Below are 24,330 nucleotides of genomic sequence, written 5' to 3' on the forward strand. Positions count from 1 at the left end.
CCGTTCTGAGAGCCCCACTTAGGGAATGCATCTTTGGTGTAATGCAAAGGCTTATGAAATTGTTGACTGAGTAGAACTCAGCAATGAGACAGCTTTTTACCAAGTTCTAGCAGCCATCAAAGGGGTTTGGCCTTTGGAAGCAGTATGCTTTGGAATCTGCCTTGCGGAGGTCGTAACTCAGTGCCGAGACTGCTGTTTCAATGACTGGTACCAAGACCCTTCTAAGTAAACATCTTTTTTTTCAGTCTTGATTGCTTAATTTGAGTATTGTACAAATACCGGCTTCTGTTACAGGCCAAGTGTCCTCATCTGTAGAATGGGGACCCTTTAAAGTATCCTATATATTACATGGTGAGGGTGGCACTTTGGCCTGCGAATAATAGCACAGTAAGCTGTGGCTCGCTCACTGGTAACACTTTCCTATTTCTTTCCCTTAACTTCCTTCTCAGTAGATACTTCTCAGCTGTTCTCAGCTGTTGACATTATAAAAGTGATCAAATAAAGTCTGATAAACTGACCTTCAAAGAAACAAGGAGAATTTCTATATTATACATGTTTAACGTGGAAAGTCTGGTTCCTATTGCCTCCTGGTCAAAGGACCAGAAATTTCATGGCAAAAACAAAACAAAACAAACCATGTTTTCGCTCTTCTTGTTCTGGAGGGCCAAAGCCCAAAGGTGTGGGCTATGCATTCCTTCTGGAAGCTCTGTGAGAAGATATATCACCTCGCCACTCTGGCTTCGGGGGCTACACACATTCCTGGGTGTTAGCTCTGATTTTACCACTGTGTCTGCTCTCTGACTCTCCACTCCCTTGATCCTCATGGTAACTAACATCTGTGGGACACTCAGGGCCCCCAGGTAAGTCCCCTATCTCGAGGACTTTAACATCATCACACTTACAAAAAAAAAAAAAAAAAAACCCTTCTGCCTGATAAAGTTGCATCTTCCCAAGGTTCAGGGATTACGATGTGGATATCGGAGGCACCTGCCCCTCACCCTGGAGAGCCTGCAGCTCACCCAGATGCCAGAGCAAGTGGACTTTGGCCTGGGGGAGTTGTTTGTGGCTGTCTATAAGCGAGTCTTCCTTTCCTTCCAGAGCTGGCACAGTCCCGAGCAGCGCTGCTGGATGGCCCCGAAGAACAGGATCTCAATGTCCTGTGACGGTGCGGCAGCCATCTGAGTCATCTGAGGGAGATTTGATTAGGTTCCATCTCATTGAGAGTATACAGTGTTCCAAGGATCTCAAATTGACAATCCATGGGCTACATCCAGTCTTTATTGGATTCAGCTCAAAGGGACCTGCTATGCAGAAGTCCTTCATTCCTAACAGGAACATTGTATTATCGCAACCCTCCAAGCCCCTATCCAAAGTGGGCTTGCACATAAATGGCAATAATGACTTTATTCGTGGGTGACCCACAAACTGTCTCAAGGCCTCCACTACTTTTAACTCTTTACCTCCCATCAATATAGTCATACTTTTTACTTTTTTTTCCTCATAAGCATCAATTAAGTACCAACTGTGTGCTACGCCCTGGACTGTCATATGGATTCATGGCGTAGCAGCGGAATGGGCATGCCATTGGGGCTGTTTTGGAGTCCTTGGGGGAAGAACTGGATTTCCTGGCAAGATAATAAAATACACTGATAGAGAATCACGGAGCAAGTGGTACTCTGGGAAAGTGAGGTGATGCAAGCAAAGGGCCCTGAGGCTCGAGTGCGCAGCTAAGCAGCCTCTGTGTCGGGAGAGAAGCTGGAGTCACTGCAGGTGAAGCCTCTGTGTCCTGAGAGGAGTTAGAGTCACTGCAGGCGAAAGGCTTTGGCGTCATGTTGCAGAGGCCTTGAAAAGTCAGCTGAAGGAAAGTGGAGCCAGGACAAGGTAGTTTAGCAGGGGAAAAACATGGCCAGATTTTGTTTTCAGATATAATTTGGCAATGCGCATAGAGGAATACTCAGGATAGGAAAAAAAAAAAGACCTGTTGGAGAAAAGACCAACCAGCATTGAGGTGACTGAACTTGGTGGTGAGGAGCTTTACTAATCCAGAGCAAAGGGGTTGACATGTGGGGACTCGATTCAGCAGGGGCAACTAGTAGCTAAATTGTGCGTGTGTGCGTGTGCGTGTGCGTGCGTGCGTGCGTGCGTGTGTGTGTGTGTGTGTGTTGTTAAGAACGAAGGGCCTGTGCTGACTTTGCAGAGTCTTGACGCAGCCGATGGTGTTAAACTAGACAGTGTGGGAAAGGAGCTAATTTTCTAAGGGAAAATGAAGAGTATAACACGAATTGGGGGTGCTACTGTGATGTAGAAGTGTTTCCCAGCAGCATCCATGAGTTAGAAGTTTGACCCTAAGGGGCTACTATGGGCCTTTAGTAGGTAGGGCCTTATGAGAGATCTTTAGGTCATTGGGAGCTTATCCTTGAAGATGACTGTGAACTAAAGCCTCAATCCCTCTTTTCTTCCTTGCTTGTGATAGACGTGGCTTGCTTCCCATTGATTTCTGCTGGGATGGGCTGCTATACTTAAGGCTGAAAGCAATGGGACTGCCCAAGTTTAGACTGAAGCCATTAGAACCATGAGCTAAAGACCTTTTTCATTCTTGTAAGTTAGTTGCCTCGGGTATTTGGTGATAGAAACAGGGAACAGATTAATGTTAAACATTGCATATCAGTGGTTAGTTGAAAACTGTGTGTGTATGTGTGTGTATGCTATATGTTTCAAAAAAAGGTAAGGAAAAGTGTGACCCAGAATTAAAGCCCATGAGTGCCACTAAAGTAACAGGAAGAGGCCAAGAATGAGACGTTGGACAAACAATCCCCTGTCATCTTTCCATTTCTGTCTTCTCTCTAATGCTTTTCAAACGTTTCATGGCCAGCTTTTCCATTGACCCTTGAACTTACAAATTATTCCCATTTCCTATAGAATCTACTTAGATGGGAGATGGATTCCAACCCCTTAGGGAGGGCCATCCTATTATTTTCCCTCAAAATGTTGGAAGCATTTTACAGCTTAAACCAAGTAGATTTTCCCTAAGGGCTAGATCCATAACCAAGAAACCAATGTCCCCCGAAAAGGCTTTGCTGATTATTCCTGGAGTGAGTGTGAGGATAAGATTCAGGCAGATGTGGACAGAGGAGCCGGGGCCGGGAAAAGCAGGAGGAAAGGGATGTGTCTCCCAGAGATGACCTACTGGCTGAGAAGAAAAAAGGGAGCTGAACTGGTTTCTAAGCTTCAGAGATTTTTCTCTTGTGCCCACGCGCCCCCCCCCCCATCTCTCGCCTTGACCTAGCATCAATTCCCCTGCCTCTGTCTACAAATGCTGGGATTACAGGCGTGTCCTACTGCACCTTAGCATCCTCGTTTTTAGGAGAGTCTCCCACACCCACTTCACGTGTATTCACTTAACTTTCTCTGCTCAAAATCAGTCTGCTTTTTAAACTTAAACAAGTATACAAACCAAGCGAGATAACTTTAGAAATGGGGACCTGTATCATTCCTCATGAATATTTAAGAGGATTAGTTTTACAAGTTAAAAGCTTCAGCAAAAAATGCTTAAAATTACTACAGTCTGGCTCGATACTGTTACTTGCCCATGGCGATGAACCTGAGATCGGTTCCCACTTCACAAAGAAATGTGATAAGCAGGCACTAGCAAGGGCTGAAAGATGCTGTGGCAAGGAGCACAGATTTTCCCTTCTAGGTAATCAGAAGAATTGAAATAAAATTGAAAAGAGAACAAGTTTCTCACTAAGTAATTCTCTGTTATTTAATCTTGGGGGCCACCAGTGGCATTTGTGCAACCCCTTGGGTAAATTGACCCGGGATTAAAGCTAACAAGAGCGAATGGAGATCGAACAGGCTTGAAACAGCTTAAGCTGGGGTAAAGCCAACTCCCACCCCTCCCCTGGGAGTTTAGTTAGAAAATACACATAGCACTAGGGACATAGCTCAGTGGTCCTGTGCTTGCCTGGTACTATAAAGCCCTATGTCTAATTTCCAGTACTGCAAAACAACACTTCTGTCTTAGCCCTGCAAAAAAGCAAAAAACAAAGCAAGACTCCCCCACACCCCCCAAAACTTGAAGTCTTTCACCTTGGTACATTGAACCTCTGGAAGCCCTAAAGGGTCATGCCCTGTACCTTTGGGTGTATCCTTGAAGGTTTATCCAAGAGAGTCATGGCAAGAGGAGGGAGCCAAGGAGGTGTGGGGGTCAAAGAGAATGAGCTTCTTAGAACCAGTGACCTCATCATTTTGACAGGAGTGGGGAGCATAACCATAGCCTGTGGCTGATGAGGTGAGGCCTGTGGGCAGCACCACTTAGCAAACCTTATGTGTTGCTAACTTAGCAGCCTCTCTGGGGAAGAAAAGCGAGTAGGCAATCCATCATGTACCGTGTGCTTTATGTACAGTGACGGGCACTGGAGCCATCCGTCATCAGAGAGAGAGACCACAGCCTGCGGAGCGGATGGGTATCTCACATCACTTGCTCATTAACTTCTAAGATCTGACTTTCCAGGACACAACACAAGTTTGAAGTCATTTGAATTTTTTTTTCCTTAAATGGTAACTCTCATCTCACTGTTGCCATGACAGAGATGCTGCTCTGATCTTTTTGCTTTCATCAGACTAATTGTCCGTTCCTTTGAGGTGGTTTAGAAGCAAGGATACAGATTCTACCTGGGATGGCAGCCAGACGTTGAATGTCAACAAGGGCTGACTGTTTCGAGGGACAGATACAAACAATGCATGCTGGTGCGGAGCGGGAGGAGAACATGAAGGTGTGCAGTACCAGCTGGGATGTAACTTCCCTTAGCATGCTTGCTTGGGGTGTTTGAGGCAAGTGTTAGGAAAATGTAAACCTTCTCAGGCCCTAGAAAGTCACACTTCTACCAAATATTCCCGCTGTTGATTCAGCTTAGAGTAACACCGTGTCGGAACTACAAGGCACCATTGGGACCAGCTAATTAAAGCCTCTCATTTCTCCAACAAGGAAACCCAGAAGCCAGAAATGACTTGCTCAGGAGAAGGTCATGAAACTCGAATTAGACGGGAAAATAATCACATGCTCCTTTTACTAACATAAGCCATATTAAAAAAGAAAATATCACCTGGGTACTTGAAGGAATTCCGTCTAAAATGTAAGTGCAAGTTACTCCAAATCAATTCTTCCTGTTCTGATGAATAGTTTTTTTAAATCCCAGTTTACTGTCTAGACATGGAATAATTTTTGTACTCTTAGTGATTAGAAAATGCGCTTTAGATGAGAGATCGAAATTAAAGAGCAGCGACTGATGAGACTTCCTGCTTCTCTTTCCAACACTGCAGGCCTGTCTCAATAATCCTCTTTTCTGGAGGGGTGCGTTATTGCTTTGAGTGCTTTTAGCATTGGGGGAACTTTGTAAGTAGTCTTGAGACTCCTGTTATTTGGTGTAGACATGTGGGTCTTCCATGTAGGGAGCCAACAGGTCAATGAGAAGATGCTCTGAACTCTGCCTACAGGGAAGCACTGGCTGGGTTCCAGATATGCGGTACCTCATTAGGATGAGATCTCAGGTTCCTGCAGAGGGAAGGAAAAGCTCTGAGCAAAGGCGGGCACCCTGGTGGAGCAGGGGTTTGCTCAGGCCCTTTGTCTCGCTTTCCGAAGAGAAATGTCATGCAGAAATCAGAACCATACTCTTTTGCCCAACAAAATTCGATGTTGTCAACTAGAATGAGTGCTCTGACTGTATTTCCATTGTCCTGCCAAACGGGCTTCTGCGTGAGGAGACCACTGATCTCTCCAGTACTAACAGCAGTGACTCTTCAGGTGTGTGCAGATGTTTGCAGTCTCCAAGTGCATTTTCAGATGTTGCGCCAGTTGTTTTCCTGGCCAGTCTATTCAGAGGTCACTGTGTATACTCTACACACAAGGAAACTGAGGCCAGAACAAGCAGGCTGCTATCAGATTTGGGAATTCAAACATGGGTCTAATAATTTGTCTTGCACTGGGAAGGAATAGTGTATTTCCCAGTGAACACAAAGTACTCCAGCTATTGACACAGAAGATGTGCATGGTATAAGAGATTGAGTGTAGAGAGGAAGTAGTGAGATAGGGAAACTAGAATTAGAAAATCTCAACATGAGTCCCAATCCTGGCCCCTTTGGCTCTCAAGATGTTCTGCAGGAGTTGGGCAAACCTCTAAACTGCCTGGATTTCTCTTCCCACCTCCTGACAAATAACTGAGATGAGATGTAGAGGTGGATGGGTACCCGTTCTGGTTACCTATTGCGTTAGGGGATTTACTCCTAGACCCCGTGGATAAGAAACGAAGCAGTCCCTGCCTTAGAACCAGATAAAGCATTGTGCAAACACCTTCCACGTTAAGGCTCAGGTACTTGTCTCCGCCTCTCCCAGCTTTCTGCACTTAGGACATTCTGCTAGCGTGTTCTGTGGACCCACAGCTTCCTGCTCTGCTGAGCAACTCACAGTTGGTACTGATACCTGTATATGATGCATGCCGTGTTCTGACAGGTGCTGCAGTTGTTGAGGTCTTGGCCAGTTCGATAAAAGTTCCGCCTGTGAGACAGAACAGGTTGAGGATAAACACAGAGGTAAAAGCCATGGGAGACCCATATTCTATTAACTCAGTCTGTGGGCTTAGACCCACAGCTCAGTATTCATGATGCCCCCAAGATAGGTGAAGATGCAAGGACGAGGATGGATGAGCTTGGGGCACTGGAACCTCCCGTTACTGGGGTGCCTGGTACATCTTTAGCCACTTTCAAGTGTCATGTGTTTCTCCTGCTCTTGGTCCTGAAAGATGGGGATTTTGCAAGTGAGTAGCTGGTGCATATGGAGACTCCCGATCCCTGCGCTTGGTGTTTCTCTGTCAGCCTAGCCTCCTAAGGCAGCCTGGGTTGATTCCTAGTAGCCACTGCCAGCTAGTTACTTCTCTTTCCAACTTTGTTTGATGAGCTTCAACCATTGCTTTCTCTTGGTATGTAGAGCCTTTCCAGAGTGATGAACTCTACACCTCAACAAATACTGCCTGATGTTCCCATACCACTACTGAGCCCATCACTTGGGGCAGTATGCTCTGACTTTCTTCTATCAGAACTTGGGTCTCATTTTCATGTAACTGGGTTGGTCCATGTCAGACTAGCCCAAGTCGTCAAAGTAGTCAGTAGAGAGGAAGCCTACTTTAGTGGTTTTCTTAAGCCTTTCGGGACAAACACATGTGAAAAACTACAGCAATGCAAAACTGCTAACTCCCTCAGACAAGAGGAAGACACTGCCTGCCGTTATTCCCGGCCCCATCATTTACTGGACCCTCATTTTTATAAACCATTTTTTGATCCTGTCCTTTATTAGTCCCTTTCTTCAACCTGCTGAAACCTGGAAACAACAGAGTTAACCATGGGAGACTATTTAGAACTGCCAAATAGAGGATTGTTAAAACCCGGGCAGAGCAGGAGGGCATCAGTTATCATCTGGGCAAACAACAGACCATGAGCACTAGGAAGATGTTGTTTGTGGTGACCTGTGCTCTCACTCTGCCCCTTCCCAGCAAATGACTCCACTCGGAGGTGTTTTCAATATAAAGAAATTCACCTTACCCTTCCGTGAGAGCGCGAGCTTTCTCCAAATCTTGAATCACATTCAATAGGACTTTAATTTTCTCTTGGTTTGAGTGCAGCGATTCCTCCACGGATTGCAGCCGGCCTTGGAGGTCACAGAGTTCCCCCTGTGCCAGGTGACTGTGATTACTACCACCGAGCTCCCTGCTGCTCTGACGCTTGTCCTCATGCCTCAGAAGTGAGGACGGGAGATGCTCACTTCCAAGACCAGTCTGAAGCTCCGGGCTATCTGACTGGCTGGGGAGCTTTGTCACATGCTCCCAACAGACAGAGACAGGCTTGGATGCACTGCTACTTTTGAGCGGTTCCAGGTCCTGGTGATTGTCACTCAGTGCTGTGCAATCCGAGGCTCTTCCTAAGTGGGCGGGCTGGCTATGAGAGCCTGGCTCAGAGGAGCCATGAGTCCGTGATGGTGAAGGAGCACATATCTTCTTTGACTGAGTTGACAGAAGGCCAAGGTCTTTGTTGTCAGGGTGATCTTTGGGCAAAAGCGATTCAGGTGTGAGTTTTCCTGTGCCTGGGGTGTTGTTGGCACTTCTGTTGGCGTTTAAGCAGGAGGGGATTCTTTCCAGGTCTGATGTCAGCTCTCTTTGCCCATCCCCTGGACACATGGTGACCAAAGTGGGTATGGAGTTGCTTTCTGCAGCTGGGCTTTCTGAGCTGAAAGTAGCCTCTCGAGCTTCCCAGGTTGGACTGTGACAAATATCCTCTGGAACCTGAATGGCAGCTGTTGCCTTCTCTGAGGACCTCCAAGTCCCAGATTCCAAGCAGAAGCTAACAGGCCCATTGCTTTGCACCTTGGACATCCTAGGGAGAAACGGGTGGGGCATTTTGAGTCTTCGGGGCCCATCCTCAAGATGCTGAGCCAGCCTCAGGAAGGCAAGGTCAGAGGACACAACATCCTGTTCAGAGAGGTTGCCATTGACCTGGATGGAGCTTGGGGATGCTGTCGGCATTTCCACCAGGGACTTGCTAGACGTGAGTTTCTTCCTTTTGAAAACTGGGAAGTGCTTTCTAAGACTGGGGGAGGTCTGGATAGAGATGCTGCGAAAGCCTCCTGCCTTGTGGGACCTGGGGAAGGACAGAGAGTAGGTTGCGGGATGATGATGCCTGGAAGCTTGTGTCTTCCCCATTAGACCCGGGTCTTCAGGCGTTTGGGTATCAACCTCCGTCACGCCAGTCGGGCTTTTAGTGTTCCCATCTTCCTTGAATCGCACTTGCTGTGATTTGCTCCTGCGGTGGTGTGGTTGTTTTACAAGCTCCACAGACTCGAGACTGCTTCGCTTTAGGAGCACAGGCCGCACTTTCATACTTTGCTGGGCCATCGAGCCTCAGTGAGAGAGAGGAGAACCACACACTTGTCCTGGGCACATCTCCCTAGGTCTTTAGAGCAGTATCTAAAGATGGAGACAAGGAGAACAGCCAAGCAGGGTGTAGTGGTCCGCTCCTCTTGATGCAGGAAGCTCCACCGGCCATTCCCAGCCTGACTGTGCGACTTAGAAGCTGTCTGGAATGCTTCCCCTGCAGTTGAAATATTATGTCACAGTAGTCATAATCACTGAGCAGATAATCCGTGAGCTAGGCTAATTATGAAGCATCTGACCTACCAAGAGAATGGATGGGCTTGCCTGTCAGTGGATTCCAAGAAAAAGTTCTGATCCTAGAAGATGCTCGCTGTCTTGAACCAAAAAGGCAACAGAAGTACCGTTTGGGGGATAGCGCCACACTTGGAATGTGTGAATTCTGAAATGAACCTGCTGTGTCTAGACCAGATGGCTGCTTTTCCCAGAGCATTGAATTGCAGTGCAAGGCTATGGGAGCCTTAAACACATCTTCTTGCCATCGCATGTAAATATAAAGAGTAGGCGATGACCCGGGGCTCTACTGCTTACATGGTACACGATGTCCCTAAGGGAGCTTCCCCACGTACGTCAATCAGAAATTTCTCCATTGGGACCATTATTTTCTTCCATGTTGCTTTCCTGTGTTTCAGTGAAAGAAGCTTAACTTCTTAAATACCCTCACTGAACCCAGCAGGGTATGAGTAGGGCAGAATCGAGGCATCTGAGAAACTTAGAGGGCTGGGCTCTGTTGTGGAGCCTCAGCTGAAGTTCACATGTGGGCAATGGGTCACTTCTGCAGGTTTTTCTGGAGGTGTTCAACTGAGAACCATGGTCACTGCATCTTTGGGGTCAGCGTGGAGACCAGACAACCTTTATAAGCAGTCAAGAAGTACCTGAAAAGGGAGAAACCACAGTCACCAAGTTCTAACCTCTTCGTTGAGTTTCCTTTGAGTAAGAGTATCTAGCAATCAACTCGCCATGTTGCCTTCTCTCAGTTCCTGTAGTGAATGGGGTGCCCTTGGGGGTGCAGGTCCTTAAAGAAAAATCCCTGTCTACCTAGATCACTTCCTTTTCCTGTGATCGCCACCCAGCCATCTGCTCTTCATTCGTAAACAACCACCTTTAAGGAGCCTTCGCAATGACTTCTTCCTTAGCCACATTCCTAATGGCAGATCACACCATCTTGGATGTCTATGCTACCTCCAACACGTGAAATACTAGTCAGCAATAAAAAAGAAGAAAATTTTGGCATACATCACTCGGATGGAGAAGGAAAAGCAAGGCTGTCTCCAAAACTCGCTTTGCATGATTCCATTTGCACAACCTTCTTGAAATTAAAACAGAATTTTAATAGACAGCATATTGATAACTTGCCAGGGAGGTAGGAGGAAGTGGAAATGGCCGTGAAATGGTATCACAAGGAATTTTTACTGCCACATCCCATTAAACAACCATTGCGTGTACACTTACTTAGTGAGTATTGCCCACCGCTGTGTAACTAGAGGGGATGCAGTGGGAGCTTTTACATTCTGTGCTTGGGCTTCCAGCCCTCCTCTGGGCTGCCTGTAGGTGCTTAGTGAGCATGTGCCGAGAGAGTGGATGGCTGAGTGAAGGGTAGGTCCCTTCAGCAAGCAGAGGAGAGCCTGGACATAGGCAGGGCAGGTGGAGGTTCTGGGTAGCCTGCAGGGACAAGAGAGCCATGGCTTCTCCCAGCTATGACTGACATTTACTTAAGGACAAGATTCTTCTCGAACGCCTTCATTTTTATTGCTTTCGAGGAGATAAATGTGCATGAAATTCTCCGAGGAGCATGTACCTTGTAAGAATAACAACCACCATTTATTGAATACTCATTTTTTTACCATGCTGAGGGCTTTCCACACATTAATCATAGCAACTCACATTTACTGAGTAGCCATTAGTGTGGCAGGTGCAATTCTGAACGTGCTCACTCATCACCAAACTCCTACATAGATGGGTGCTGTCCCTCCCATTTTACAATGGATGACCCTGCGGCTCAGAAAGGTTGAGGAACACACCTAAAGATAAACAGCTAATGGTAGAATTGGGTTCTGACCCTAAACTGTGAAGCCCCAGACTTTGGCCCTCTTAACTGCCCCCACTGTCTTTCCAACACAAATTACCTTATTTAACACTTACAACAGAAAAGCAAAGTATCATCCTGACTGAAGAGAATACTCAGGGCTCACAGAAGGTCAAGGAGATACAATTTGAACCTGTGTCGTTGCAATTTCAAGTCAGGGAGCTTTGATTCTGCCCCCTTGGGACCAAATCACTACAGGTATGAGAGCAATGGGGGTCTGTTCTGACCTAACCCAGCCCTACCAAAGCAAGTCAGAGAGGTGTGGCTGATGCGAGTTCTTAGCCTGGCTGGGTCAAACAAGAGATCTTGAAAGAAAACAAGTGATGAATGTACTTGGTTATCTTAGAGAGAGCAATCTGTGTAGCATACCATCTTACTGAGCAGACTCAAACTCTTGGCTTCCCTAGCAATAGCCCATTACTCCTGAAGCTGGAACTCTTGACTCTACACTCAATTCTTGCTGTTTGCTGGTTCCCGTGTAACAGGGAGGGTGCAGCCTACACTTTTTCTCTAGGTCTTCTGCTTTCTCTAGAGCTCTAGATAATCCCCCACTCCTATCCTAAGATAGATTAAAGTCCGTAAGGCTTTTGAAATTAATCGCCTTCACATTCTCAGTATGCCTTAGGATGCTGTCTTCTTACTCACTGGAGGACTTCACATTTTTATTGTCATCTGTAAAATGGGATGATACCCAGTAGTGGCCAGCCATGAGCTCTGTAGCTCACCTCTGGGTAAACCACCCTCTGCAGCTTTCCCAAAGCAGTAGAACTGGGTTAAAGAAAGGACGAGCAGTTTAGAAGAATCATCACCACAGGCTCAATGTCCTGAAAATCAGGCTAGTCTCTGACCAGGGCACTGTCATGTGACTTCCTAAGGTGATGACCCTCTCACCCTGCATGTCATGCCAACTAACAGCTTTAAAGTCAATTCCATGGTTCTATGACTTTGCATAGGTATTTTTTTTTAGGTCTAGTTGGTCCTTTCATGAATGAATTTCTGTGTTCTTCCATAAGTAGTTGCTTAGCTTACCCAGATACTTCTGAGAACAGCAAGCTTGCTGCTTGTTTCATAGTCAGGTAATTCTTGCATGTTTATAGTAACAAGTATGTATTGAAAACTCACTGTGACTTAGTACTGTATGGGCATCTGGCACTAAATCCTCAACATGACCTTCTGTACATGAGTCTCATCTTGCTAAGTAAGCAACTGAGATTGATGAGACGGTCACAGGCCCGATCCCATGGATCTTGTACCCTCACCTTGAAATTCATAGCCCAGACATCCCAATGCCTGCTTCTACAGATTTCATCTTCCAATTATCCATTACTGTTCATTATCACATCATTTCCAAGAACGTGAACTCAACAAGACAGAGCTGGTTCTTGTGAGTGCTGGTGTATAGTGGCCCTTGGTTCTATGCCAGGCATTATGATGGTTGATTTTCACTCCCTCTCTGAGCCCTCATGACACTCTTAGAGGCAGGAGATAGCGGTTTCTTAGTTAATGGATGTGGACACAGAGAAACAGAAGGGCGAATAATTTGTCCCAAGTTTGGTTATTTGGAAAATGACAGAGTGGCCTTTCAGCTTAAGGACACTCGAGCACGGGCCCCTAAACAGTGGACCTTACTAGCTTCTCTGGGGCTTAAATCACTCTGCACAAAACCTGTAGCAAATTTCAAATTCCCTCTACATTCTCCTCCAAAACCCGCTATCGTTTCAATTCCAGCATGGCCCTTGTTCTGGGAAAGCTATGTCCCATCTAGAAGCTTTCATCTGATCTTTAAATACAATTGATTCTCTATTTGTAAAGATACCATGCACTCATAAAAATTCACATAAGTATTTTCACAAAGAAAGAAAGAAAAAAGTCACCAGATACTTCAGCACCCAGAGCCACTGCACACCACCAGCTTGGACAGGGTTATTCATTGTTTCTCATGGCACAGTGTGTGGGCAAGCTGTTTGCAAGGATCGAATGATGGACAGAAAGCCTTCCCTTCCGTGAGCATGAAGGAAGTGTCACACTGTGCCTCACAGATTCCTTCCTGCTAGCCTTCTAACTAGGGGCAGGACTCTGTTGTGTAGTGTGTCTTGATCTCAGAATAATCTCCATTTGATGATATTTAGGTATTCCTAAATACTTGGTATTATTAATGATGCTATAAACAACATGTGTTCTGTGTGAACCTTGGCACATTTGTCTTATTATCTCCTCAGAATAGATTCATAGAAGAATTGGTAGATGAAAGTAGTTATATTTAACCCTCTGCTGAAACTGTCACTTTACAGCTTAGCATTCTGGGAAGTTTGGCATCTCTCACCCTTACCATGTGTACAGAAGCCCTTTCACCAATGCCTCTGCCCTTATACTTGGTCAGTTCCTGATAACTAGTTTTTTTAATCATTGCTAATAAAGGAAGGGGAATGCCATATCTCATTCTTGAGTGGATATTATTTTAAACATTTTTAACAATTTGTTTTTAGTTCTGCATATGTGGGGGGGCACACTCGGGTACGGTTTTGGGAAGTCCAGTGAAGCATTGGAGCTGGAGTTATTGACAGTTGTGAGCAACCTGAAGTGGGTGCTGGGAACCAAACTTGGGGCCTCTGCACAAGAACAGTAAGTGCTCTTAACAGCTAAGCCATTTCTCCAGCTCCATATTATTGTTCAAAGTTTGATTTTACTTTTTAATGATGAGCATTTAAAGTTTTTTCACCTGCACTGCGTTTGGTACAGGTAGAGACTGAGAACTTAAAACTGAGTATCTGAATCATTAGGCTAATGTGAAAATTCTGTGTCCTAGGCAGGACCTAGGACGTGTAGGAGGCAGTCTTCTCTTTCAGTGAGACTTGTATCTGTGTTCCACCTCTTCCGTCCCCACAGTCCCTGGGCTCTTTATCTTGGAGAGTTCACCTGGCTGAAAGATGTAGCCTGCAGGAGGCCTTAGGTCTCCTGGGCTCTCGGCTATCCACTAATTGATAGGGAGTTCCTTTGGCCTTGGTGGTTAGGGCTTAATTAAAACCTGGCCGGAGTGCAGAATCGCTCCCCAGAGTCATACAGCATCCTGCTACATGCCTGGAAGCCTGGGAGTCAGAGCTGATCTTTACAGTAGTTTCTAGTTTTCCCTTGATCATTGACTTCCTGAACACAAATCAACTGTTTGTATTCCAACTATGCCTTTCGCCCATATCAGCGGTCCTCAGAGAATCAGTCAGGGTTCATCTGTTAGACAGTCAGAGCCACGCATGCCCCCTCTGTGAGCTGCTTGCCTCAGGCTTCCTCTGCCTCTCCAGCTCCCTGTTCTGGAGTGTGTGCAGGTGATACCAGGAAGAGATAAGTGCATGAGCTTTGGCTTGTGATAGCTTGGACTCTTGCTGGCCCGGAACACTTGAGTTGGCCTATATAAAACTTCACATAATTGTGATGATTGCAAGAGATATCTAAGGCGGTCATTAGGTCAATGGTAGCTCATTAGATAGACTGCAATACAGGTATGAGATGTTTGTACGTGGCTCTTGGGTCTTCTGCCTCTGCTCACAGGGGAGCTACATGAAAGTGGCCGTCACAGGAACCATGCCTAGCACCCTGTCACCTCCATGCTTCACACATTGTCCTATGTCCTTGTCTTCTGGCGGTGTCATTATGTCCCGACACTCTGACTCTTCAACTAAACTAGAAGCTCCCCTGAGAACAGGATGTAGTGACAGTCGACCCTCAACTTTTGCCCCTGAATTGGTGCAGAGCAGATCTTCAGCAAATGGTCATAGAACAAATGAATTTAATCACATGTCATCTATATCATTGTCTTCTATATCATTAAGCAGTTTAAATTTTTTTTATTTCAGAGGTGAGATCTTGTTATATTGCTCAAGCTGTCCTGACTTCTTGCCTCAGTCTTCCAAGCAGCCGGGACTCTCTGCGCGCACTACCGTATCCACTGCACAGAGTTCTAGAGCTAGCACGGCACCAATATTTGCATACCTATTTAATTAAGATTAAATATGCTTTTAGCTTTCTTTCCCTCACAATGATGTATTATCAGTAGTTCTAGAATGAATGAAATACATCCATCCTTTTAGTATATTATAATTTCCCAGTATATGACTCAGATTAAATTGGTCAAATCTGGAGGCTTATTAGAGCTGTGTACAATGGACAGGATACAGACTCCGAAGAAGAATAGTCCACATCCCTACTGCAGCAGAAGGACGAGATCCTGCAATGCCACCCAGGGATGGAATGGGCTCATGGAAAGCAGTCCCGAATGTGACACAGAGTTGTAGGTGACGTGGAGAAAAGATACAGTTCATTTCACGTTTATTTAACTATCAGAACACTTTTCTTTGTTAATTGGGGTTTAACCTTCAGGCGTAGGAGCAAATAGTAAATATTTCACTGTGTTCGTCATAGTTCTGTTTAAGTCATTCATGTCTCTTAATGGCGGAAGAAAGACATGGTAATTGATGTGTAGACAATGTCTGTGGTTGTGTTTAACACACATTTTTCATAAGACAGATGGTGGGATGGGCCTGAGGCCATGGGCTGGCAATCCCCATTTTAGATACTGGGAAGCCATTGGTGAGTTTGAGCAGGAGGCTCTTTTTTTTTTATTTTTATTTATTTATTAAAGATTTCTGTCTCTTCCCTGCCACCCCCTCCCATTTCCCTCCCCCTCCCCCAACCAAGTCTCCCTCCCTCGTCAGCCCAAAGATCAATCAGGGTCCCTGCCCTGTGGGAAGTCCAAGGACCACCCACCTCCATCCAGGTCTAGTAAGGTGAGCATCCAAACTGCCTAGGCTCCCACAAAGCCAGTACGTGCAGTAGGATCAAAAACCCATTGCCATTGTTCTTGAGTTCTCAGTAGTCCTCATTGTCCGCTGAACCATCCTCCTGAATATTAACCTTCATCAGGCGATGAAAGGAGACAGAGACCCATATTGGAGCACCGGGCAGAAATCTAAGGGTCCAAATCAGGAGCAGAAGGAGAGAGAGCACGAGCAAGGAACTCAGGACCACGAGGGGTGCACCCACACACTGAGACAATGGGGATGTTCTATCGGGAACTCACCAAGGCCAGCTGGCCTGGGTCTGAAAGAGCAGGAGGCTCTTAATTCCACTGTTTTTTTATTTCGTACAGCTTTATTTGCTGACCTGTTTGCCCTCTCCCTTCTCTTTCTGTGGTTGGAGTCAGCAATGAGTCTTACTATTTATGCCACATTTTTAACAAAGTATTTTCAGATCCTACATAATCCCTACTAGGAAGCTGGTAAGCATTGCTTCTGGTTAAAAGAGGAATAGAAAATTGACCCAAGTCTCAGGAATGGGACTCGAACATGCTATCAGCCTCAAGGTCCTGATGACTCATTCTGTTTCTTTCGTTGGTTAGACATTTGTCTATTTTTTATGTGGTCTTGTTTTCCTGGAGGGAGAACATATTCCTAAAGGAAAGGGGGGGGGTCTTAGTCGTTTCCAGGGATGTCTGATGTCTGAGGCACAGTTCTGAGTCTACAGAGGCCCTTCAGAGTCGCTGCGGATCATTGGCCCCTAAGTCTTTGAATTCCAATTCTATTCTATTGGTATTCATTGAATTGTTTGGTCAAATCTGTTGGCAGGTGTTACTGCACACATGTCTAAAATCAAAGAATTGATGCTATGGTCTAAATCTTTTATCCATGTTTCCAATACGGAGATTGCCCCAACATCTTGCTCCATAGGCCTTCTCAAAGAGGGGGATGCATACTTGGGGTCTATCTAAAGCTATATCACCCCCCAAAATGCTCCAAAAGACAAAGGAACCTAACTCAACTGTTTACCAAAATGGGTAAACAGAAGCCAGAATTAGTCTCTGGAAATTGAGGTTAAGATCCAAAATTGCAGGCATTCAATATCAAAAGACCATAGATAACATATACTGGTGACTGAATCTTGTTTTCATATACCTCTCTGCCACATTGGGCCTTTCTGCACAGCCCCAGCTACTTACTCTAAGGTCTTCTTTACTTGGCATCTGCGTCACCCCGAGAGTGTTTTCCACTTTTGCTCACTTTATTTGCAGCCGTGCTGTTGGCTTTTCAGCGTTCTTTCCATAGTACAGTCAGACCACACCAACTCCATGTAACTCCCCAAAGATGATGTCCCTTTGCACTTCAGTTCAATCTAAGCTCTTCCTGTAGTCTTCAAGTCCCACAGATACTGCCCCTGCCACCCTCCTCATCCCCTCTCACCTGTACCACTCTTCCTAGGCTCTCTGTGGCCTGATTCTCCTGGTCCTTTAAGGCCAGGGTCATTCTCTCCATCTTGTTTCACTCTTGCTTCTGTTTCTAAAGTAATCTTCCCCTCATATTCTAAGACTGGCGCTTTTATGTGAAACCTAGGCTCCAAGGCTAATCAGACCCAGAACTCTCTCCTGCCCTTTTCTACCTCCCATGTCCCTCCGTATAATGGGCAACTCTGTCTTCGTAACTTGTTAATTCATTTATTTACCATCTATTTGCCCCCTGCATGGTAGGAATCTCCTTAAATGTTTGATTGAATGAGTGAATGATTTCTTATAGAGAGGCTTCGAGGACTAATATAACCTTAGTAATAAAATGGAGAGCTTTAGATTTTGGAACATGGGAGACTCTTATTCACCAGTTCACAAATCTCCCTTAGTAGTGGAATCATCTTTCCAAGTTCAAGCAGTAAATCAATATCTGCAACAGAATCAAGCAAAGCTGTTCTAGGAAAAGTGGGGAATCTTAGTCACTCTGAGTCTTACCCTAGGGTTTGAGATGTCTATAAAACCAAGCCCTAGCCAGGCGGTGGTGGCTCACGCCTTTAATCCCAGCACTCGGGAGGCAGAGGCGGGCGGATCTCTGTGAGTTCGAGGCCAGCCTGGTCTACAAGAGCTAGTTCCAGGACAGGAACCAAAAGCTACGGAGAAACCCTGTCTCGAAAAATCAAAAACAAACAAACAAACAAACAAAAACCAAGCCCTAAACTCCCGAGATAATCCTCTATATTTCATAGATGAGAAATCAGGGCTCTAAGCTGCTCCCCTCCATCTGTAAATGCCTGAAGAGCCGTGTTGCTGGTGTGTATCCTAGGTGTTGTGGCTCCTGGAAAGTCACAGAAGCTCAGGAAACACTGGTGGAGTTGCTTGGTTAGCATGGAAGGCAGAAGCCCAGTGGCGTGTCTAGAAGGCTAGGATAGCCTGCTCTCCCCTGGAGTGTCAAGAACGGTGATGGAGCCATGACCTCCATCTGAATCAGAACCAGGGTCAGGGTCAACCTATGGGACCAGACTGAGGGAGGAGACCAGCTCCCTGCTCCTTAGAGAGTAGGTCATGGCTTCTATTATTCCCCTAGCACTCGAGGCCACTAAGTGCATTTGTCAAAGAAACCAGAGAAGAAAACTTCACCTCCCTCTTTACCTTTATTCTTTTTCTTCCTCATCATGCATTTAAGAAATAAGCAAAAACAGGACAGGTGTGGGTAGGAATGAGTGACAGTGTCCCACTTCCCTTCCTTCTCTTCAGAAGACAAGTGGCCCACAGCAATGACTTGCATTGCTTGAAAGCTTCCCCCTGAGGCTACAGAATAGCAACAGCCTAAGGTCAATGTCGAATTTCTGTTTCCATGGTGGGTGGGATCCAGTTGTGTTAAGGAAAGCTAGAAACACTTCCTTCTCCCCAGGACCATTTCCTTTGGTTTAGTGACACCAGAGGCTCATCCCCTTTTAATTAGTTTTATTTGTAATGCGTGATCTCAACCTACACATTTTCTAAGTGACCTCTTCCATACCAAAGGACCCTTTGCTCCTGGTTTGACAGGCATATCTGCCTGATTAAAACATCAGTCCTCAGCCCCTACCTCCTCAATAGCTCTGCTGTTGCTCTCAAAGCACTCAAAGGTGGCTCATGTGTGACTCCCTTCAAGGTCTTAGAAGCCAGGCCTCATCACTGCCATTTTGCATCTGAGAAAACCCTAAGGGTAAAGAAAGACTTGACCAAAATGTCTGGCAGGACCATGAGAACTGCAAAATGTGATTTGATTTGGGAACTTCTGTAGGAGCTGGAGGAAGCTAAGCAACCATTGCAGAATCATTGGAAAGGCTGTCCCGGGCCTGTCAGGAACCCCTAGCAGGCAATCATTGCCCACCTTCCAGAGACATATGGCAGTCATGCACTCTGCAGCATGCCATCCATGCTGGTACTGCAGCATGCTGCTGGGAACTGCAGTGATTTTCCCTCTTCTGGATCCCTGCCCACACTGCAGAAAACTTTCACTAGAGAAATGAAAAGGGGGAGTTGATGGTAGGAGCTCATCCCAGAAGAACAGAGAGCTCAGGGCAGCCAGTGGCTGGCAGAAGCACAGGACTCTGGCACCATTAAAGGGCGAGAGTTTCTGGCATTGCCAATAGCGTACTGCAGCACAGATGCTGCCAATAGTTGCCACCATTCACATCACCGGGGTGCAATGGTCTGTGTCCGAGAGGCCTGACGTAGAGCTTTGGCAAATCTCAAGCACCATTCAAGCAGTAAGGGAATGAAGCCCCAGGGGAAGGACTGCTGTGGGTGTCCCCAACTTTGGTACTGTGGTTCCTGTGGGACCAAGAGCTATCACTGCCTTCCTGTGATCCATTTCCTCCTCTTTTGGATCCCTTCCTGGTCTTCTCTACCATGACTGAAATAGCATCCCATTGGGGGACATGTTCTCTGTGCTAGTTCAGAGCAGAAGCCCCACTTGTCGGTCATGCCAATCACAGGCGACAGGACCCCTTCTATTTATTTCTGGTATGATGGGTCCATAGTGTTTGCATGATAACAAGGATGTCCTGCTTGGGTTAAATCATATCATTTTTTTAAAAGTCTCATATGTAAACATTCTCATTCCCTCTCTGTCTTCTTGCAAAAATAAGGCAATTCAGACAGAACAAGCCACTGTCAGTAGTCTAGGTATCACTAGGATGTATCACTAGGATGAAGAAAGGCTAAGTGGTAGTGACCTGTCTGGGGACCAACGGGTAGGTATTCCTCACTCCTAACCATCCACACCCACCTGACTGTCATCCTCCCTGACTGGTGTACGAAATATAAATCTGCTAGTATTTCTTGATCCCCTTTGTATCATTGGCAGTAGGATCACACTCCCTGTAGCCTTCCAGTATTCTGTTAACCTAAACTCCAACCACATGCCTTTACCTTTCCTCTCTATCCTTAGTTGCATCCATTATCCTACTTGCAACCCATGTCCTTGATTGACATCCTCTGACTACTTCATGAGGTTTGTCCCCGAGGAAGAAGTCCTGTGCTCACACATACCATACCTTGCAAAGTGGTCCAGGATATGTCTAGTCGTATCTGTTGGCCTACCCTCCTCATTTGGTCTTAGGAGCAGTATCTGGCACACAGTAGGTTGTGAGGGCTGCCACCTTGGCTTCCTTTCTTCCTATCTTCTGGCCCAGAGATTGTCCCTTGTTATCTACCTCCATACCCTTATGGGGGGACTTTAATGTGTTGCCTCCATAGGGACTTTATTACGAGGGATGCTGTATCGAGCCAGGCTATGGCTATGTGCCACAGCCCTTGCTGGCTGTTGACTGGGGGTGGCCTTTGTTTCCCAGAGCTGTTCTGAGCCAACTTACTGCCTAGGGACACAGATATTGGCAGGAAATCCCAGCACTTTGGACAGATGGTAGGGAAGCTGACACCACCGCTGCTGGGTAATGAGAAACTCCAACAGTCTGCAGCAAACTTCTCAAGAGGGGGCCCAGAGTCTTTTGAGTTCAGGTATGCTGTGAATGGCTTGCATCGTCTGACTTACCAAGAGCTCCTAAAGTACAGCAGAGGTCTAACAGTTTAGAAAGTAAAGTCCAATGGACAGATGTTTTCATTGTGAGAACTAACTATTTAGGTTTCCGTACTGGCCCTGCTGATCTCTACGTCCATTTTGGAGAGTAAATAAATCAACATCCCTGTGTTTTAATCTTCCCCTTTTCATACATGGCTAATACTATTCCTTCAGAAGACACTGGAGACCTTTAAAACAGAGGACACACCTATAAAGCCATCAGAAAAGTGCCCGTCCAGTCAGAAGCACTTAATACAACTTGGTGGCGATTCTCATTACTCCTTGGTGGCACTGTCTTTAGGATCAGTGGGAGAGAAGCAACAAAGTGTTCTCTTCATCTGTAAAGCACAGAGAAGGCGTGGGATTTGATGACAGAAGTGCAAGGACAAGATTACTTAGGAGAAAACACAAATTAAAACCCAAAATGACAACTATATGACCGGATCTAGGAAGTAAGAAGTCAAGTTAGGAGAGAAATGTAAAATTTGGTTTGCCCTTCCTTGTAAGGCAAGCCATGATTCTGGGCTATATATAGGCTGTGTTTTCCCCATACAAAGCAGGAACAGACAGCCATCAGGACTGAGGGAAGAAGCCAAAGATGGTAGAATGGTGATTTCGACAAAAGCACCTGGAATTTTGGAGCTAGACCTGTGGAGTAGTGTAGGCCTGGGTTCAAACATGGTTTCAGTAAATCCTGTGTTCTCAGCCTCATTTTACTTCAACATGCAATTCGTGAATGACAAGTGAAAGGGACATGCATCCCAAATAGCTGATGTGTGGGCTGGACGATGAGGCATGGTGCTAGGCATTGGTGACATCTCAAAAGTATTAGTGAGGATGATGGTGACAGTGGCATTAAAGTCAACTGAGGCATAGCTTGCTTTTTCCTTAGAGCAACACTGTGGGGCTTGTTGAGCAGGGCCAGAGTGCTGGATCCTGAGGGAGTCGTCTTTTTCACTTGGAGGGGGTGAGAGATGTCAAGCCAGCTGGAATGGGACTATAGAAGGAGAGTGTGCTCACCAGTGACTTAGATTTCCCATATCCCATCAGCATCAGCACCAGATCACCAGAGCAGATAGATGCCTGCAAATCAGATACACACCTCGGCATTTCCCTCTCATCGTCCTCAAGTGGCTCTGAGAACAGCAAGGTCAGAAGATCACTCTTGGAGAATATAAATTTTTGTTGTAGGCTGCGTGGAGCTGCCTAGGGACAGGTTTGGAGCAGCCCTGGGAAGCCCCTTGGAGCTGTGTTGCTTTGCTTGATATTAGTGTCCTGGAAACGGAGCTGTCTGTGTTGCCCATTGCGTTGGAGGATGATTATTGCTGTCAGAGGTGAGGCTCAAGGTGTCCCTTCCCACTCCTTACTGATACACAAAGCCTGCCTGACAAATATGTACACCCAGTGCGCAGACTGTGTTATCTGTCCATCTGCCTCTACCTAGTCCAGAAACTTTTTTTAACACTTTCTTTGCCTTAGATTTTTCTTGAGTGGGAGGAAATGGATTCTCAGAATTCTAATTCATGCTATCAAGCCTCTGCCCTGATCATAGACTAACTGGTATTGATTTCCACTTATGTCATCTCCCTCCACTAAGATCATGAGAGTCTCACAATTTTTTTTCTATTAGGGGCCCCAATATTAAACCAACAAGCTTGTTTTTCCATTTCTCCCTGCCTCTACCCTTTTCACCTAATCTATAATTCCATTAAGCTCCCATTATATGCCAAACACTATATTGAACACCAGAAAGGCCGTTTGGCTCTTGAGAGAGATGGGCAGTGAAAGACAGGTTGGTGAGAGTCTGGTCTAAGCAAGGTCAGGTGTGCTGTGAATGTCTTCTGCTGGGTCCCCAAGCTTGCTTAGATGCAGCTAGCCTCTGATCATCCTGTCAGATGGAGGGGAAAGTTCAGCTGAGATCTGAGAATGGGGACAAGTTCAAGTGGCAAAACGAGAAGGACACAATAGCCCCAGAGGGCTGCCTTCCACAAGGATGAAGAACTGAAAGCTCGTCCTTCCATATGACCTTAGTGGTTTGAGTGGGACTGGGGAAAGCGACAAACATCTGGAGAAAGCCTGGCTGATGGGAGACCTGGCCTGAAGGACTCTGTAGGTTAAACAGGTCTCCTGGAACTACTCCCAGCATGCTAAAGCTGAGGAAAACAGCGCCCGTAGAAAGCAGGCTTAAATATCAATTCTCTTGGCCCTTGCTATAATTATGTTAAGAGTATTGTCTGCGTGGTCCACTGCTACGAAGCGGAAACTGATTAGCAGTATTACATGTCTTTGATGAGTGAGCTGATAGAATAAACTGGTTTTGGCTTAGTGTAGAGAAGTTGATATCCGCTATCTCTTAATTCGTGGAGTCGGGGTAGGAGGGGGGACGCATTAACCAAAGAGGATCATGAGAGTGAAAAACAGGAAAATGTTTCCTTTTATTATTGAAATCCAGACAAAGCGTGATCAGGAATTGAATTGCAGGAAAGCAGCAAGCCAAACGAAACCAATGGTACATTAGTTATTTGTCCAGTACTGCATCCCATCTTGGAAAGCATCCAGCCTGCCACCCAGTCATGGTCCTGCCCGGTATGTGACTGTGGACTGTGCTGAGGGCTGTGACAGAGAAAATGGAGTCCTGCGAGAAAATAATAATCAGCATAACTTATATTGAGGGATATGAAGAGTGACAGTGGCTCATGGGAGGAGAGTGAGCATTGCTTGATGAGGGGCTTTCCCGGGTGTGTGTGGGGGGGGGGGGGGGGAGTGGTAGTCCAGGCAGAAAATCTCTGTGTGAACACTGCTTCAGACAGAACAGGCTCTTGTCTCCGAAACAGCTAGCAGAAGGCAAGGCAAGCGTGGCTGGAGAACAGAGTTCTGAAGAGTCTTATGGGAGCAGTAATGTTGGTCCTGAAGGACATATTATTGGGGTTTTGGCTGATTAAAAAAAGGATGGCATCATGAGCTTTTTAAAGTAGTGTTAGTGTTTGGGGGGGGGTGGGGTATGAGAATTGTAGAAGGGTGATATATTCGCCCTGTAAGATGATCTTTCTGGTTATCCTGAGAAAGGTGAGCAGATGGGCAAAGCTTAAAGAAGGATGACCAGCAAGATGTCTGTCACCATCATCTAGGTGGGAAGTGGTGGCAGAAAGATGAGCTGAATAATGAAGGTGACACGAATTGAATACCTCTAAAAAAATATTTGGGGTAGGCTAGCAAAATGGCTCAGAGGATAAAGGTGCTTGCTGCCTGGGGCCTGAGTTCAATCCCTGGGACCCACAAAGGAGAAAGGAAGGCCCCAACTCCACAGGTGTGTTCTCTGACCTCCACATGGCATATGTCCCCCCCCCAATAAATACATCTTTTTATTTATGGGGTAAGCTTCATAACAGGTGAGTTGTTCAGGGCGATGCTGGAGGGGAAGATAGGGAAGCAG

The 24,330-nt window shown here is 46.0% G+C and overlaps 2 protein-coding genes across 2 annotated transcripts in view; one reads left to right on the plus strand and one right to left on the minus strand.

The window, feature by feature from the left end:
• The window catches only part of Dock2 (dedicator of cytokinesis 2), a 406,844-nt gene that overhangs the window by 220,635 nt on the left and 161,879 nt on the right, over window positions 1–24,330 (plus strand). The gene's annotated exons all lie outside the window — the stretch shown is intronic.
• Window positions 1–24,330, minus strand: part of Insyn2b (inhibitory synaptic factor family member 2B) — a 105,358-nt gene that overhangs the window by 11,892 nt on the left and 69,136 nt on the right. Inside the window, exons 2-3 of the mRNA XM_041676227.1 lie at window positions 7,594–9,850; window positions 6,479–6,553 (exon numbers count right to left, since the gene is read on the minus strand). Of these exons, the coding sequence (XP_041532161.1) occupies window positions 6,479–6,553; window positions 7,594–8,939 (1,421 nt within the window). The 5' untranslated portion in view covers window positions 8,940–9,850. The remainder of the gene's footprint in view (window positions 1–6,478; window positions 6,554–7,593; window positions 9,851–24,330) is intronic.

This window comes from Microtus oregoni, unplaced genomic scaffold, assembly GCF_018167655.1.
Source record: "Microtus oregoni isolate MIOR12 unplaced genomic scaffold, Mior012 000027F_ref0000203, whole genome shotgun sequence".
Classification (NCBI taxonomy): Eukaryota; Metazoa; Chordata; class Mammalia; order Rodentia; family Cricetidae; genus Microtus; species Microtus oregoni.